Source organism: Podarcis filfolensis, assembly GCF_964270895.1.
Source record: "Podarcis filfolensis genome assembly, chromosome: 1".
In the NCBI taxonomy this organism is placed as follows: Eukaryota; Metazoa; Chordata; class Lepidosauria; order Squamata; family Lacertidae; genus Podarcis; species Podarcis filfolensis.
The window spans coordinates 133018039-133034932 of record NC_139604.1 but is presented as its reverse complement, the minus strand read 5'-3'; the positions used below and the strand labels follow the sequence as shown (position 1 = coordinate 133034932).

General features: G+C 46.7%; 1 protein-coding gene across 4 annotated transcripts in view; it reads right to left on the bottom strand.

Annotated features, from left to right (window-relative positions):
• Positions 1–1091: 1091 nt before the first annotated feature.
• CDKL1 (cyclin dependent kinase like 1) overlaps positions 1092–16894 on the bottom strand; it is a 32897-nt gene continuing 17094 nt past the window's right edge. For all 4 annotated transcript variants that reach the window (XM_083619016.1, XM_083619014.1, XM_083619015.1 and 1 more), the window contains exons 5-11: positions 12299–12371; positions 11217–11307; positions 10773–10973; positions 8219–8301; positions 7354–7410; positions 5062–5217; positions 1092–3253 (exon numbers count right to left, since the gene is read on the bottom strand). In XM_083619016.1, the coding sequence (XP_083475142.1) occupies positions 3146–3253; positions 5062–5217; positions 7354–7410; positions 8219–8301; positions 10773–10973; positions 11217–11307; positions 12299–12371 (769 nt within the window). In that variant the 3' untranslated portion in view covers positions 1092–3145. The remainder of the gene's footprint in view (positions 3254–5061; positions 5218–7353; positions 7411–8218; positions 8302–10772; positions 10974–11216; positions 11308–12298; positions 12372–16894) is intronic.

Below are 16894 nucleotides of genomic sequence, written 5' to 3'. Positions count from 1 at the left end.
CTGGGCCTCATAGTCTTTTTAAACCTGTGAAAGTTGTGGAGGTGGAGAATTGCTCAGCCCACTGCTGACTCTGCAGAATCTCCGCCCTCCAGCCTCTCAAGGGAGGCCTCTGCTTTTGGGAATCCCTTAACAGGTGATGCTACAGCTTGCTCAATGCTAGGCATGTGATCTGTCCTTAAGCTACTCCCCCCCCCCCCATAAATCAAAACTACAACACCCCTGGGCCACTTTCTGAAGAACACGTTTGTTGTTGAAGATGTTGACTTTGGGTGCTAAATCCTGGAAGTTTGGGCAATCTAAGGTCAAAAAGATTCCTACAGAGAACTACTGTATTTTTCGCTCCATAAGATGCACTTTTGCCCTCCTAAAAAGTAAGGGGAAATGTGTGTGCGTCTTACGCAGCGAATGCAAGCGGGAAAAGCCCCCAAGAGCTGCACACATGCTCACTGACGGGCTGTCCTCCTCCCACCTCGTAGAAAAGCCCACAAGAAAACTCCCTTTAAAGAGCGCGCAGCTCTTTCTGGCTTTTGCGGGAGGTGGGGGAAGGGACAGAGGGCAGCCCCTCAGTCCCTTCCCCCACCTCCCGAAAAAGCCCCCCAGGCTGCCCTTCTCCCTCCTGGGGAAAAGCCTGCAAGCGGCGCACACACGCTCCATGTGGCTCGTGAAAGGGAGCGCTGAGCAGAGCCTTTAAAAAAAATTTTTTTCTTGCATTCGCCCTCTAAAAACTAGGTGCGTCTTATGGAGCAAAAAATATGGTATGTACTTCTTCCAGAGATTTATTTTTTTAAAAAATAAAAAGTCATCTTAACCCCCTGTCCCCTCCTGCTTCCAGGCATGGCCAAACTTGGCCCTCCAGATGTTTTGGGACCACAACTCCCATCATCCCCAGCTAACAGGACCAGTGGTCAGGGATGATGGGAATTGTAGTCCCAAAACATCTGGAGGGCCAAGTTTGGCCATGCCTGGCTTAGACAAACCAAAAATATTTGCTTTGATGCTCTCACGTCATCAGGGAGATTATGGCGGTTATGGCAATTTACAGAGTAATGTAAGTGGGGTAGGTGGGGTGGAAATGAACCAGAAACAACTCAGAGTAATATGCAGTTTACTGTTTCCTATGCAAGCATTACAGACATTGGTTTATACCAGGCAAAATCTGGTAGTTGTTTGCCAGAAACATGGCTAGCAAAACTTGGCTACAGCTTCTATGGAGCAGCTCCGATAACCAGCGGATTTTGCAGAGAGCTGATCTTGCAAGCACAACACATAGGTACACATTTCTTCCAGCTGGACCTGTCTGTTGGAGAGGGTGTCGTTGCCAAGGCAGCCATGACACTCTCCTTACGCACGACCGCATCCCTGGAGGAAGAAACCCCCTAATCACAGTCTGCCTTTTGTAGATGAGGCAGGAGCGAAGCCTGAAGGTGAAGGTGAATTCCACCCATCCGTTCAAATGAATCTAGATCATGGGTTGGCAAACTAAGGCCTGGGGGCTGGATCCGGCCCAGTCGCCTTCTCAATCCGGCCCGCGGAAGGTCCGGGAATCAGTGTGTTTTTACACGAGTAGAATGTGTGCTTTTACTTAAAATGCATCTCTGGGTTATTTTGGGGGCATAGGAATTCGCTCATTATTATTTTTATCAAAATGTAGTCTGGCCCCCCACAAGGTCTGAGGGACAGTGGACCGGCCCCCTGCTGAAAAAGTTCGCTGACCCTTGATCTAGATCACCAGGAAAAGAGAATTTTGCATTTGTTCCCTGAACCAGCATGCGTGATACCTGGTTGCTATAACGATTATAACACAACGACTCAGAGAACCTTTGTGAAACCCAGGAGCGTAATCCAAAAACCTTTGGCCATACAGCCCAGAATTGTCTATTCACAGTCAGATTTCTTTTTTGTTGTTGCTTCTTCTCTATTCAAGGATACTAAAGAAATAAAGTAGGGCTTTCCAAGTAAGCATGCAGCTGGGGTGGTAAAATCTGTGGCTCGCCAGATGTTGGGGCCACAACTGCCAAGACCCCCGGCTGTTGGCCAGTCTGCGTAGAGCTGATGGGAGTTTCTGAACATCCAGAGGACCACTGTGTATCCATCAGAGTTTCTGCAGTAAGGAGTGAGCAAAGCAATGTTTCTCCAGGAGATGGAAAATAGAAGGGCCACATCCTGCTTGGGTTTGCAGAGTACCAGATACTCCAAGAACTGAAGGATTTGCAGGGCAAAATTAGTTGAAGGGCATAACATTGGGAGTGTCGGATCACCATGTGGGCAATAGAGCATCTCTAGGGTCCAGCAGGAAACTCACAATAATAAATACAAGCATGACTAATTGTATAATTTCTAACTATAGAATTCGAAAGTTAGGGTTCCCACCCCCCGGTCCTATTAACGTGCGATAACGTGCCTCCATCTCTTGCAACCGAGTCCTATATTTAGGCAAACATGCTTGCTTATTACATGGAGGTTTCATTTTAACCCAGGTTATTATTATTTTTAGGAAGTATCATTCAAAGAGACAAACAGAAATTTACAAGTTTAAAGCAGAGGAAAGACGTTGATTTCTAACCATCCTGCTGGGAGATCTGTGTTTGATGCAAGATTTCCCCTGAATTGGAGTTCTTCACATCTTTGACTGCATCTTGCAGGATCAACCAGCCTGTGCTATTAACTACAAATGCACATGAGAACGGAAGCTCTCCCTTCTTTGACACCATGGGATTTTGTGAATTAAATGTATTTGGCATAGCTGGATCCCACCCACTCCCTGCTTCCACTCCATCTGCTCCCAAACAGGCAGCAGACTTTTCTGCTCCCCACACAGTACACAGGATGAGCTCTTGAGAACCCTAAACTGATGCAATCACAATTATTCTGCCCCCAACCCACCCCTGAAAGTCCCAGAGAGATGCATTTTCTGCCGAGTCACAAGAAGTTCCCAGACCTTCAGCCGACTCTCTTGTCTCTCGGAGCAGAGATTTTCTTTCTAAAGCTTTGCCATTCTTAACACGGTAATTTCAGGGCTTGCTCCATTGTGCACCAACAGAATAATATCCCCTTTCTCCGTTCAAGCTCACGTCAAGGCTGGGAATGCACTGAGGCTGTCCTCGGTTAATCCGGCTTAGCCATGACACCCACACTTTAATTTTTTTTAGATGTTTGGGAAACGGTAGTTCAGTTTTCTTGTGCTGCAATAGTATTTCTTGTTATCCAAAGCAGGTAGAATGTTGCTGCTGGTTAACTGGGGCAGGTACTGTAACTAAGAAGAGAGAATAAAGAGTAACTTGCATGCAGTTTTCAGTTTAGCAATGGACAACAATGCAAACTGTTCTGAAAATGACACAAAGGTGAGCAGGCAGCTAGGGGCTGGATCCACCCTTTTTGGCGGTGCTGGTCTTGAATTTATTTTATTTTTTGAAAAAATATCTGTATACCACCATACATAAAGAAATCAAAGTGGTTTACGACAATAGAACCATTCAATAAAACCATATAAAAAGGTGGAAAGATGCATTCTTATTGTGGAAAGATATATTACTGAACACAGGCCTGACAAAATAGAAACATTTTCAGTAGGTGTCCAACGTTTGGCACAGAAGACACCTGCTTAATAATAAAAATGTATGTTCATTTGAAGATCACAGGCTAGCTTACAACTTAAAAGCACAAGATACATAGCATAATATCAAGAAAGCGAAAGCTTCCAAGACACATTTAAAAGGCCATACATTGTTTAATCAGCCAAAGGCTTGTTTAAAGATTGCTTTCTCCTGGCCCCTGAATTGTCCTTGCCTGAGTCTCTGTTGTTGGCAGGGAGTTCCACAGGACTGGGCCAATAACTAAAGGCTCCGTTTATTGTTGTTGTGAAATGAGCCTCACCAACGTGGGGAATGACCAAAGGAGCTCCTGTAGAAGATCTCATGGATCAAGCTGGGATAGAAGGGTTCAATCCATGCAGTATCCTGGCCCCAAGTTTGTAAATTAGAATCGTAGAATTGGGAGTTACCACAAGGGTCATCTAGTCTAGACCCAGTCCTGCTGACCTCTGGCACCACCCATGCCGGTAAAAGTATCACTATAGTTTTGAGGCTGGGACCCCCCCTAAACCCTAGAAATTAATAAATTGCAGATTCTGATTATTTGGGATATGAAGGAAGAAATGCCAGCTGCAGAGGAATTCCTGGGCTATCCTGTGCAAAAGGACCTGGCCAAGCTAGGGCCATTAAGAAACTGCCACATCTTCAATTGTCCAAAGGAGCACAGGCCCAAATAATAATAATAATAATAATAATAATAATAATAATAATAATAATAATAATAATAATAATATATTATGCCCTCCCCATCTGGCTGGGTTTCCCCAGCCACTCTGGGCAGCTTCCAACAAAAGATTAGAAATACATTAAAACATCAGTCATTAAAAACTTCCCTAAACAGGGATGTCTTCTAAACGTCAGATAGTTGTTTATTTCTTTGGCATCTGGTGGGAGGACGTTCTACAGGGAGGGTGCCACCACTGAGAAGGCCCTCTGCCACGTTCCCTGTAACCTCACTTCTTGCAGCGAGGAAACTGCCAGAAGGCCCTCGGTGCTGGATCTCAGTGTCTGGGCTGAACGATGGAGGTGGAGACGCTCCTTCAAGTCTACTGGACCGAGGCCGTTTAGGGCTTTAAAGGTCAACACCAACACTTTGCTTTGTGCTCGGAAACGTACTGGGAGCCAATGCAGGTCTTTCAAGACCGGTGTTATGTGGTCTCAGTGGCTGCTCCCAGTCACCAGTCTAGCTGCCGCATTCTGGATTAGCTGTAGTTACCTTCACAGGTAGCCCCACATAGAGCGCATAGCAGTAGTCCAAGCGGGAGATAACCAGAGCATGCACCACTCTGGCAAGACAGTCTGCGGGCAGGGAGGGTCTCATCCTGCGTACCAGATGGAGCTGAGGGTCAAGACATCTGGGGATCCTGTGCAGGGCTTAGCAGGGACTGGGGTGGCCTGTAGCAGGAGGGTGTTCCTGGCTGCCGTGCAATTTGATCCCTGAGACCCCTGAAATATCTGAGCAGCCTCTTACCCCAGGGATGTGCTTCCGCGTGGGCCGATTTGGCTTCCGTGTGAGGGATCTCTCTCGCTCCCTCCCCAGCTCAACGTCTCGGATGCTGTCGAAGTAGGGGTGCTGCAGGAGCTGCTCGCAGGTAAGCCTTTCTGCAGGATCCATGTGGAGGCAGCCCTGCGATAAGGGAAAAAAGCAGAGTCTGGAGGATGCAGACACAAACCAAGCGTGGCTCAGTGGCAACAGTGCCTGCTTCCCCACACAGAAGGTTCTGGGTTCAATTCTGGCCTGGGAATGTCGGCTGCCTGAATTCCCAGGCATTGCTGAGGCAGATAGACTGATCACATCTCCCAATACAGTGGTGCCCCGCAAGACGAATGCCTCGCAAGATGAAAAACCCGCTAGACGAAAGGGTTTTCCATTTTGGAGGCGGTTCGCAAAACGAATTTCCCTATGGGCTTCCTTTGCAAGACGAAAGCCCATAGGGAAATCTCCAGGACAGTGGGGAAGCGCAGCGCGTCTTCCCCACTGTCCTCGGACCTCCTCCGAAGGCTGGTGGTGGGGCGGAGAGACCTTCTCCCCGCGCCAGCCTTCGGATGGCTGTCCTGAAGACTTGCGGTGGGAGGAGGGTTTTCCTTCCCACCGCCAACATTCAGAATGCTGTTCTGAATGTTGGCGGTGGGGAGGAAAAACCCTCCTCCCACCGCAAGCCCCGGGAACAGAGGAGAAGCACTGCACGCCTTCCCCTCTGTTCCCGTACCTGTCCTGAAGGCTTGCGGTGGGGAGAAAAGCCCTTCTCCGCACCGCCAGCCTGGCAAGCGGTCTCCATAGGAACGCATTAATTGATTTTCAATGCATTCCTATGGGAAACCGTGCTTCGCAAGACGAAAAACTCGCAAGAAGAAAAAACTTGCGGAACGAATTAATTTCGTCTTGCGAGGCACCACTGTATAAGGCAGCTTCCTATGTTAAGAACGTAAGAACAGCCCTGCAGGGTCAGACCAGTGGCCCACCACCTTGTCCTAAATCCTGATCTCACCTTGGCCAACCAGATGCCACCATGGAGTAATAAACAAAAATCTGCCCTTATTCCCTTATGGGGGACACAAGAGCTCTTATAGAGTCCTTTGTAGGTTCTCCATCGGTCAGAGAAAAGAACAGAGGCGAACCAGAGAATATTGAGAAGCAAAGCAGCTCGTAAGCCTGATTGAACTGTTGCAACAGGGTGCTCCCCTCGTACGCAGGAAAGGAGGAGGACCCCGAACAAAGGTGTGCCCGCCCTTATATAGACATTTTAAATTGCCCGCCCTGGAGTCCAAGACCACCCTAGACACATCATACATACATCACAGAAGGGGTGTAGCTCAAAACCACCCCCCAGAAACATCATACCTACATTACAGAAAAGGCGGTCTACAACAGAAATCTGAGTGCATTGTTTATCTCTTTTCTGGCATTTTACCTGTTAATGGTTACTTGATTGGATACCCTGGGGAGCCTGGCCAGTCTTTTGTAATGACAAATACTTAGTTCCTGAGCCAGGTCTCACTCTATTCATACACAGACATACCCTTAAGACAGGATTTGTGAACGAAAAGAGAATGGGGAGGCTTTTCCATTTTCCTTCGACCTTGCAGAGAAATATTTGAGGTCAATTTGGAAGGGACAAAATGGTTTCAGGACTTTTTCTGTGGGGTTTCAGACATGTGGTTTGACCTTACATTTTTTTATTCGGAAGGCTTGCAGGGGTTTGCAGAGCTGACAAAAAAAGGGGAGGGAAACAGCCCATGGGGGCACAAACACACACACACACCCCGAACCCAGCAGTACTTAGTGGGCATAGAATGTGAGCTGACTTTGGGGGAGAAGGGAGTGGGAAATTGGGAGACGGTTGAAATGGAGCGGCCGAGCAGAAATACTCCGCTCTGTGAATGCTTCGTTCCAAGTTGTTTACTCCCCTTTCCTGGTTTGCTTATATAAAAAAGAAATGGAAAAAGACTGCCGAGGGCTTGGTCTCATCAACTTAATTGCAAGCTGGCAGCGGAACTGGCGTGCAAAGCAGCGAGTTCCAAATGGCCCCCTCCAATGAGCGCTAGGCAAATAAAATGGAAATGGATGGTTAAACTTGCTAAACTGGGTTTCAGTAAAGAAGGTTAAGCAGGTATGAAGGCAAAAGAGCCATCTCAAAATGTTAGTGCATTTTAATGTGGATAGTAAGCCTGAAATCTCGTCCCGCTGTTGGGGACTGAATCTGGGACCTTCTGCATGCAAAGCAACCCGTTAAAGCCTCAAACACCTATAATACTTGCTCACCTTCATGAGTCCGAGGGCCGAGTAGGAAATGCCTGGGAATTTCATTTCTAGAGGCTCCTGGGGGGAAAAGGAGGACAAAATAATGAGCATCATCGGCTTAGGGGTTCCCTCCCCCTTTCATGTTTATATTTCACTAATAATAATAATAATAATAATAATAATAATACCTTATTTTTTGCTCTATAAGACTCACTTTTTCCCTCCTAAAAAGTAAGGGGAAATGTGTGTGCGTCTTATGGAGCGAATGCAGGCTGCGCAGCTATCCCAGAAGCCAGAACAGCAAGAGGGATTGCTGCTTTCACTGCGCAGCAATCCCTCTTGCTGTTCTGGCTTCTGAGATTCAGAATATTTTTTTCCTTGTTTTCCTCCTCCAAAAACTAGGTGCGTCTTGTGGTCTGGTGCGTCTCATAGAGTGAAAAATACGGTAATAATAACTTTATTTATATCCCGCCCTCCCCAGCCAAAGCCGGGCTCAGAGCAGCTATAGTTCTGTATTTGAAGAAGAACTCGCTCCCTGGACAGGTCAGAAAGCAGACGCGCCAATCTTGCCCCTTTGGACCTGGAGACCTTCAATTTTCTGCTCCGTTTCCAAGAGTGTTCCTTCCCTCCCAACCACTGAAATGCGGGCGCAGACGTCCCAATTGCCAGCGTCTACGTGTCTCCGAAGCCACGTCCCGGAGCAGCCATTCCATTGAGCTGGTCGCTAGTTCCCGGACAATGGGACTCATCTCCAAGCAGCCGAAAACAAAAAAGCAATCCTTTGCCTGGAGACGCAAAAAGGCCTTAAAAACCTAGGAAGCGGAGGAGCCTCCTGTGTCTTGTTTGCAGCAGGACTTGTGCAAGGCAGGGGGGGGGGCTTTCTCACCATGCTTTCTGGGTCTGGAACTCTCACCCCACTGAAGAACTGGTTTGTGCTGAAGACTTGCTGGTGTCTGGGAATGAGGTCCCCTTTGGAGAAGAAGGAGATCGAATCACACTCAAATCCGCATTTGTTCTGCATTTCTAATAACTCAGTCTTTTAGTGTGGCAGCACCTAAACTTTGGAACCCCCTGCCTCATGATATCAGGCAGGCGCCTTCACTGGGCTCTTTTCGGCACCTGCTAGAAACATCCTTGTTCAGACCTGCCTGCCCAGAAGTTTAGAAAGCGGAGGCGAGTCTTAATCCGTTTTTAGTCTGTTGCTCTTACAACCTATTCCCTGAACGTCTTAACTTATTGTCGTTCATTTTCCTTATTGACAAGTCTACTGCTTTACCTTGTTTGTAAATAGCTTCCAGGGGTTTCTTTCCAAAATAAAGCAGCATATAAATTTCATGAAACAAACAAATAAATTCAAACATTCCTGCTGGCAGCAGGAGTATCTTAGTATCTTGGGGGGGGGCAATTGCTCTACGTGGGGTGCAAGACAAACCACGTATGTTTACGCAGAAGCATCGCCACCAAAGCAACCAGCCCCAAACTTGCACCTTAGCCCAAAACAGGCATTCCTACACATTTCCTCTCCCACCTCCCATCATCCGTTTTTCTAAAATCCTTCCTGTTTCTAAGGAAGAGACAAATAGCACTAAACAAGCTTTCAGTCCCACAAGTGGATCTCCCCTAATTCCCAGCTTTTTAAAAGATCCATTTGCTGGATCCTTGCTGCGATGCAAAAATCAGTTTGGGCCAGAGGTGGGGAATTCATCTTATGAAAGCACCTGCAACCAGCTGATGGCTGGGGGCTTGCAAAGTGCAGTCCAAGATGGATCTTTGCAGGAGACTGCAAAACTGCCTTTCAGCCCAGAAGCAAATTCCCCTGCTCCACACCTGGTGGGAGGAATGGCTTGGCCATAAACTGCCCCACCACCAGTCTATCCTCTATTTTTTTTGCCAGAAGCGGCTTAGTCCTTTATTAGGCATAGCAAACCACACATTATCAAACAGACACCATATACAAATGGTGCAAAATACGAGCTCAACATAACAACGTTTGTCCCGGTCAGATCTTTAACTCCAGAGAAAATCAATTTGCATATAATACAATACAACACTACCACATCACCCATCAATTAAGAACCACTAATTCTCTTTATAATGACCCGGTCTTTCTACATGGACAGCACTCAAAAATTCAGCCACTATTAAAGTAATTTGATCATTCCTGTCCAAAAGCAGGTGCTGAACCGTTGGTGGCAAAGAAATCAGTCTACGCAGTCTGCGCAGCGCTCCCTTTCGCTGTTCTGGCTTCTGGGATAGCTGCGCAGCCTGCATTCGCTCCCTAAGATGCACACACATTTCCCCCTTTTAGGAGGGAAAAAGTGTGTCTTATAGAGCGAAAAATACGGTATCCTCTATTGCCGTGCTGATGTCCTTGGATGGAAGAAGCCGCCTCTGATCCCCAGCTCAATTCCCACTTGGCTCATTAGCCTGCACTGTGAAAACCCAAATGCTAAGGCAACTGGGGAACCGTTGCTCAGCCTGACGAAGAGGGAAGGAGGCTGGGTTCTCCATCTTCCACGGGTGTCTTACACTTCCATGCACCCTTTCCAACAGTCTTCTCCCTGGCCAACCTGTCTCTCTCAAAACAGTGTGCAAGTCCTGTGCCTTATAGTGGGGATTGTGCAGGAGATATTCTAAATGGGCCATGCGGGGGACACCTCAGGCTGCATTCCCAGGGCAGTGTATTTCGGGCTCACTGTCAATGGAAGTCTACTTAATAGTGATCCAGAGTAGATTTCAATATATAGTTAGCAGAGTAAAAACTTGAACCCATTGCAGGATTCCCCCAAAATAGACCAGAGGCAATTTCATCCAGCAGAGCTTTTACTGCTACTGAAGGCAAATGAGCATAATGGTCACAAATCCAATACATTCAGGACTCAGCATACTACCATAAAAGAGAGACAGAAAGAGAAAGTGAAACTCAGGCTCCTTCTGGCCTCACTTTTATAAAGAGATAAGAGAACCAGTTTTAACCAGCTGTACTCAGTTTCTCTGAAGGTATATAACCCAAACAATCATGAACTTTCTGCCTGCTTCTCTCACACAGAGAAGCTTCCGGAACCCTCTTGAATTAAGTAGAATAGGAAAGATCTCTACACATCAGATCAATACTTTCTGCACTAAGAAATGCAAACTGACACTCACGACCATCCCCTCCGTGTTACGTTTCGCATGACGCGTGAGCTTTCGCACGCCATAAAACCCTCTTCTGGAGCCATAGTGGAATATAATGCAGGTTTGGTTCTCTTTTCTCGGTTATTTGCTTCCGGCGAAAATCCATTTGCAAATGGAAACAAATGCCATAATTGCATTTTATTCCGCTATAGTTCCACTACCTTCCACGGCAATTACCACGGAGAGGAGAGTGAGACAGATTGTAGCCAGCTGCAGTCAAGAAAAACGCCTCTCTGTTTCCTTGGCATCTCTCAAGGACTTACCCAACGTCCTTCTGATCAGGTAAAGCTGGTCCACATCCGATTTCCCCGGCCACAGAGGGATGCCAGACAGCAGCTCTGCAAAGACGCAGCCGATGGCCCAGACGTCCACGGGGGGGCCATACTGGGTGTCCCCCACGAGCAGCTCGGGAGACCGGTACCACCGAGTGGCCACATAGTCTGTGTAGTAATCGCTGGGCCCAGCTGGATAAGGGAGGGTGGGAGCAGGAGATGAGAATCACACACGAAAGGTGATCTATCCAACAATCGCCCCGAAGGGTCAAGGGCGCCAGAGGAGCTCCTCCCTTTCCCGATATATTCCTCCTTTGCTGAATTTTGTTAATACATTCCAAGGATTATATAGGAAAAGTAGATGCAGGGAGAGCCATGCCCAGTTGCTTAGCAGATAGAGAGACAGAAATTGTAGCAATAAATAAAGGCACTTACTGAGGATGCGAGCAAAGCCAAAGTCACAGAGTTTGATGACAAAATGCTTGGTTATGAGGATGTTCTCTGGCTTCACGTCTCGGTGGATGCACTGGAAGCAAAGGAAGAACCGTCAATGTGACAATCAAGTAGAAAGCTAGAGGCTTCACCTTATTTAAAATTGGGGGTGGCAAATGGGCAGCCCCAGTTAGGATCTGGCCCTTGATACAATCTGGGCCTGCCTATTATTATTATTATTATTATTATTATTATTATTATTATATTATTATTATTATTATTATTATTATTATTATTATTAGCATATTGAAAAGCCCACTTTTGTCTGTAGGGAGAAGGAAGAAAAATGGTAATAAACAGAAACATTCCATACTGTAATAGTTCCCCCCCTGTACCTAACATATGAGAAAAGTATTTATTTATAGAGACAGTCTGTACTGCCATATCATAAAATATCAAGGTGGTGTACAATATTCAAAGAATCCTAAGTTTTGTTCTCCACATTCCCAGAACAGCTTGTGGTTGTGGTTGTTTTTAAAACAACAAGACCATCCTCATGAGAATTCATCAGCCTTCTAGTGTGGGTTTCTAATATACACAAGTTTGTAAGCAATTCTGCCCAACACGCTAAGTTTTGCAAAGCAATTCCCCCCCCCCTAAAACAATGCACTTTTGCATGCTTTTTAAAAATAATATGTGCATTTTTATGAAGTCTTTATCCTAGTTATTTCACACAAAATACTTGGCCGAAGAGCTGCACTGCAAGGTTTCAGAGAAGTGCAAAGTTCAAAGGCCATCTGCTTCGGTCTGTGTACTGTTTTGGAATGTGTGACTTAGGTAAACCCCCCCTTTAAATGCAAAGCGCCAACTTTCTCCCCTATCACTAGCAGGCCCCACCCCTTTCTTCTCCCTTCCTTCGCACCCCAGGGGGCTGCAAGCGGGTGGGCAGGCTGCTCTGGCCAGAGGTCTGATCTGATCGCTTAAAGAGTGACGCCAGCACTGGCAGCCAATGGCAATAGGGTTAGGGAGGACAGATGGTAGGGGAAATGGAATTGCAGGTCGGTTGTGCTGACGGCAAGACTTACGTTGTGCTTGTGGCAAAAGTTCACTGCCTGGAGGGTCTGCCAAGTGATGCTTTTCACGAGGTGCTCCGGGACTCTGCAAAGAGAATTAAAAAGAAGAGAAGGAGGAAAGAGCTTGAAATTCCACAACCGCTTGACCTAAGTCCATCAGCAAAGGGAAGGGATGGTGACAGATTGTATTCCTGCACTGGGGTTTTGTTGTTTAGTCGTGTCCGACTCTTGGTGACCCCATGGACCAGAGCACGCCAGGCACTCCTGTCTTCCACTGCCTCCCGCAGTTTGGTCAAACTCATACTGGTAGCTTCGAGAACACTGTCCAACCATCTCGCCCTCTGTCGTCCCCTTCTCCTTGCGCCCTCCATCTTTCCCAACATCAGGGTCTTTTCCAGGGAGTCTTCTCTTCTCATGAGGTGGCCGAAGTACTGGAGCCTCAGCTTCAGGATCTGCCCTTCCAGTGAGCACTCAGGGCTGATTTCCTTCAAAATGGAGAGGTTTGATCTTCTTGCAGTCCATGGGACTCTCAAGAGTCTCCTCCAGCACCAGAATTCAAAAGCATCCATTCTTCGGCGATCAGCCTTCTTTATGGTCCAGCTCTCACTTCCATACATCACTACTGGGAAAACCATAGCTTTAACTATACGGACTTTTGTCGGCAAGGTGATGTCTCTGCTTTTTGGTCAAAACTCTCCACTATGACCTGTCCATCTTGGGTGGCCCTGCACGGCATAGCTCATAGCTTCTCTGAGTTTTTAAAGCCCCTTCGCCACAATAAGGCAGTGATCCATGAAGGAGTATTTTATATTACTTAACATAATTCACAGACCCACTCAACAACAACAACAACAAAACACCTCTAAGCTGGAAACTGCAATACCTGCGATGAGCCGTGCTGGATCAGGCCCCAGGCCCATCAAGTGCAGCATCCTGTTCTCCTAGTGGCCAACCAGATGTCTATTATGGGAAACCCAGAAACAGGATTCAAGCACAAGAACCATCTTCCCCTTCCTGGGTTTCCCGCGTCTGGTATTCGGAACCATTGCTGCCTTCGACTGTGGAGGGAGAGCCTAGCCATTGTGGCTAGTAGCCACTCACTGAACATGTGCTCATGTGCGTTGGAAATAAACAGAGCTGTCTTGCGCAATGTGCAAGGGACCTTTGGAACTCCCTGCTGCAGGACCTGCGGTTTCCTGAAACTGGTATCCAAGTCCATTGCTGCCCCCAAGTATGGAGGCTCAGCCGAGCCATCGTAGCTAATAGCCATCAATAGCCCTTTTCTGCTCCATGAATTTGCCTAATCCTCTTTTTTAAAGCCTTCTAGGTTAGTGGCCAGGACTGACTCCTGTGGCAGTGAGTTCCATAGTTTAACTATGCACCAAAACCCCCGGTATCTCTCTAGGTGGGTTTGGCGAGTCAGAGTCAACAGCACTGAGCTAGGTGGACAAACAGTCTGGCTTTGTATAACGCAGCATCCTGTGTTCACACACAGAGATTGGCCGTAATTTGGTCTCAGAAAACTTGCTTTGAATGCAGAAGGTCCCAACATAAGGAAGCTCAGAGAAGAAGCTGACACAACTTTTAAAACTTTTCTTGTGAACAGAATCAGCAAGTCTGAAACCATCGTGCGGAGAAAAACTGGGTGATAAAAATGACAAATGAAAGGGGAAAGGGTACAGCTGCCCCTGTGTGACTTTTCGGAGACGGTTTATTACCCGCATACTGCAGGCAGTGAAGGAGACCCCCTGGCAACCGCTTGCACAGGACCACCCTTGGCCCCGTTCCCCCAGAGATGGGGTCTCATCCATAGGGAATCCAAAAACCATGTGTCCCGCAGGATGGCGGTTGTTTTTTAAAATGTCGTACTTGTCCAGTCCAACATCTCAGGAATTCGCAACATGTATGGAACTTTTTTTCTGCCCTGTTCCCGAAGATTTAAAACGAAAATCATTTAAATGCAGTTCTTTTCACGATGGCAGCACCCCGGACGGCAGGTCCAGGTCTGAACCCAACACTCCCTGAAACACAGGTTGTGGAGATTGAAACTGACAGACTATGCAGAATTGGATAAGCTAACTGGGAAAATTAGATATCTTAAGGACCAAAAGTTCATCGAAGACTGGGGAAAATTTGTAGAATATCTGAAAAATACATGTGATGTGCAAACAACGTTAGTGGGATTTAAAGAAGCACTGTGAAATTTGAGATGTATTGTCAAAAATAATAGATGTAGGAGGGAAGACTAACGACAATACTAAGGAGAAGGAATGCGTAATTAAGAGGTAAAGATGGATGATTGTCAGAGAAGCTGAAGGAAATCCAAAAAGAGAGAATTTGTTTGTTAAAAATTGGATAAAACTGTATATTGGTGTTGTAAAACAATAAAAAATTATTATTAAAAAAAAGAAACACAGGTTGTGGTTTGGCTGGAGTCTGTGGTTTGCTTGATTCTTGGAGCAAAAACACTGTTGAGAAGGAGGCATGATATAAAAAGAGACTAAATAAGAAATATGCAACTGTGCGGTATAAGGTAATTGATAGATAAAGTACAGTGAGATTAATTGGAAGTCATTTTTAATTTCTTTATAAGTTTTATAATTGATTTCAGTATCGGGAGTATAAATGATGCTAGTTATACTAATTTTGTTGTTTCTTATATTGTGGTTGTTTGTTTGACTTCTTCATTATGTGTTTGTTTGTTTGTTTGTTCGTTTGTTTGTTCGTTTGTCCGTCTTCCCATAAATGTATTTATTTTAAGTCAATACAGATATACTTAAAAGAGAGAGAGAGAGAGAGAGAGAGAGAGAGAGAGAGAGAGAGAAGAAGGCATGATAATGAAAGCTCTGGGCAATTCCATTTTGTCTGCCTAAAGGTGTCAATTCACCTCCAAATGGTAACATTGCTCATTTACAAGGCTGCCAATGATCCACTTTGGAACTCCCTGCCACTTGATATTAGGCAGGCTGCAAACAATGTCTTCCTGGGTGTAAGGGAATCTGCCAGGGGACCATCCTTGTCTGAAGCTGGGAAGAGGCCTGACTCATTCTCTGCGCTGTGTCCCAAGCTATGACCCCCCCCAATGACACCTAATGGGCGAGCAAGATCTTCAATAGGAATGCTAATGCAGTGAGCATCTCCATCTTATGCCACTGGACTGATCCAGCAGCCTTTTCTTCTTGTTGTTGTTGTTGTTTAGTCGTGTCCGACTCTTTGTAACCCCCTGCACCAGAGCACGCCAGGCCCTCCTGTCTTCCACTGCCTCCCCCAGTTTGGTCAAACTCATGTTGGCAGCTACAAGAACACTGTCCCACCATCTTGTCCTCTGTCGTCCCCTTCTCCTTGTGCCCTCCATCTTTCCCAACATCAGGGTCTTTTCCAGGGAGTCTTCTCTTCTCCTGAGGTGGCCAAAGTCTTGGAGCCTCAGCTTCAGGATCTGTCCTTCCAGTGAGCACTCAGGGCTGATTTCCTTCAGAATGGATCGGTTTGATCTTCTTGCAGTCCATGGGATTCTCAAGAGTCTCCTCCAGCACCCTTCATGGATCACTGCATTGGCGTGGCGAAGGGGCTTGAATAACTCAGAGAAGCTATGAGCTATGCCGTGCAGGGCCACCCAAGATGGACAGGTCATAGTGGAGAGTTTTGACCAAACGTGATCCACCTGGAGCAGGAACCGACAAGCCACTCTAGTATCCCTGCCAAGAAAACTCCATGGACAGAGACAACAGGCCTCTTCTTACGTTCTTAAAATATGGTTACCAGATTTTTTTCAATGAATCTGGGACACTTTTTTTTTTTTTTTTTTTTTTTTTGAAGCTGAGTAGCAACAGGGAGTCAGTAGTGGGGATGGTGAGGCAAAAGACCCTGGGCCCAACCAAGCACATGCATATCGTATAAAGGTGCAAAGCCCTTCTTTCGCACCCTGTGAAACATAAATGCACACAGTTTTTTAAAAAACTGGGCAACGGCTGCCCGCCAGCAACTCCCAAGCCTCCCCTGATCAGTCAAAACAAAGGGGGAAGGGGGAAGGAGATTGCACAAGACACATCCTATGTGCACAAGACACATCATATGGGGACTTCCGGCGAGCAAAAATGGTGGGCGCCACGGCAGCAGGCAGCTCCTGAAGCCAGCCAGAGCCAACTGCACTACCAGGCTGGCTCTGGGCTGCTGCCGCTGCCATGTTTCACGGGGACAGATTTGCAAATCTGGGGACATTCCGGGGACAGAATTTGTCCAGGGACAGATTTGCAAATCTGGGGACTGTCCCCGGGAACAGGGGACGTCTGCTAACCCTAACTCTATCTTAAAACAACCAAACCGCAGCAACAGTAAGTCAAAATCGTCTCTCCCCAGCATTCACTGAAGCTTAATTAATGCGTGACCCCGAAGTTCTGCACCCCCCTCAAACTGATGTCAAAGTTTTGTGCTATAGTTTTGTGCCATTTTGGGCTGCGAACTCCACATTCGGTGCTGCCCCTCCAACCGAGTAATTGATAAAAACGGGGTCGCAAGTTAATGCCCCCAAATCCAATCTTGTCTGGTTGACTCCAGACAGGTGCCAAAGTTCTGTGCTGGTTTTGTGCCACAAACCCAACTTTTTGTGAT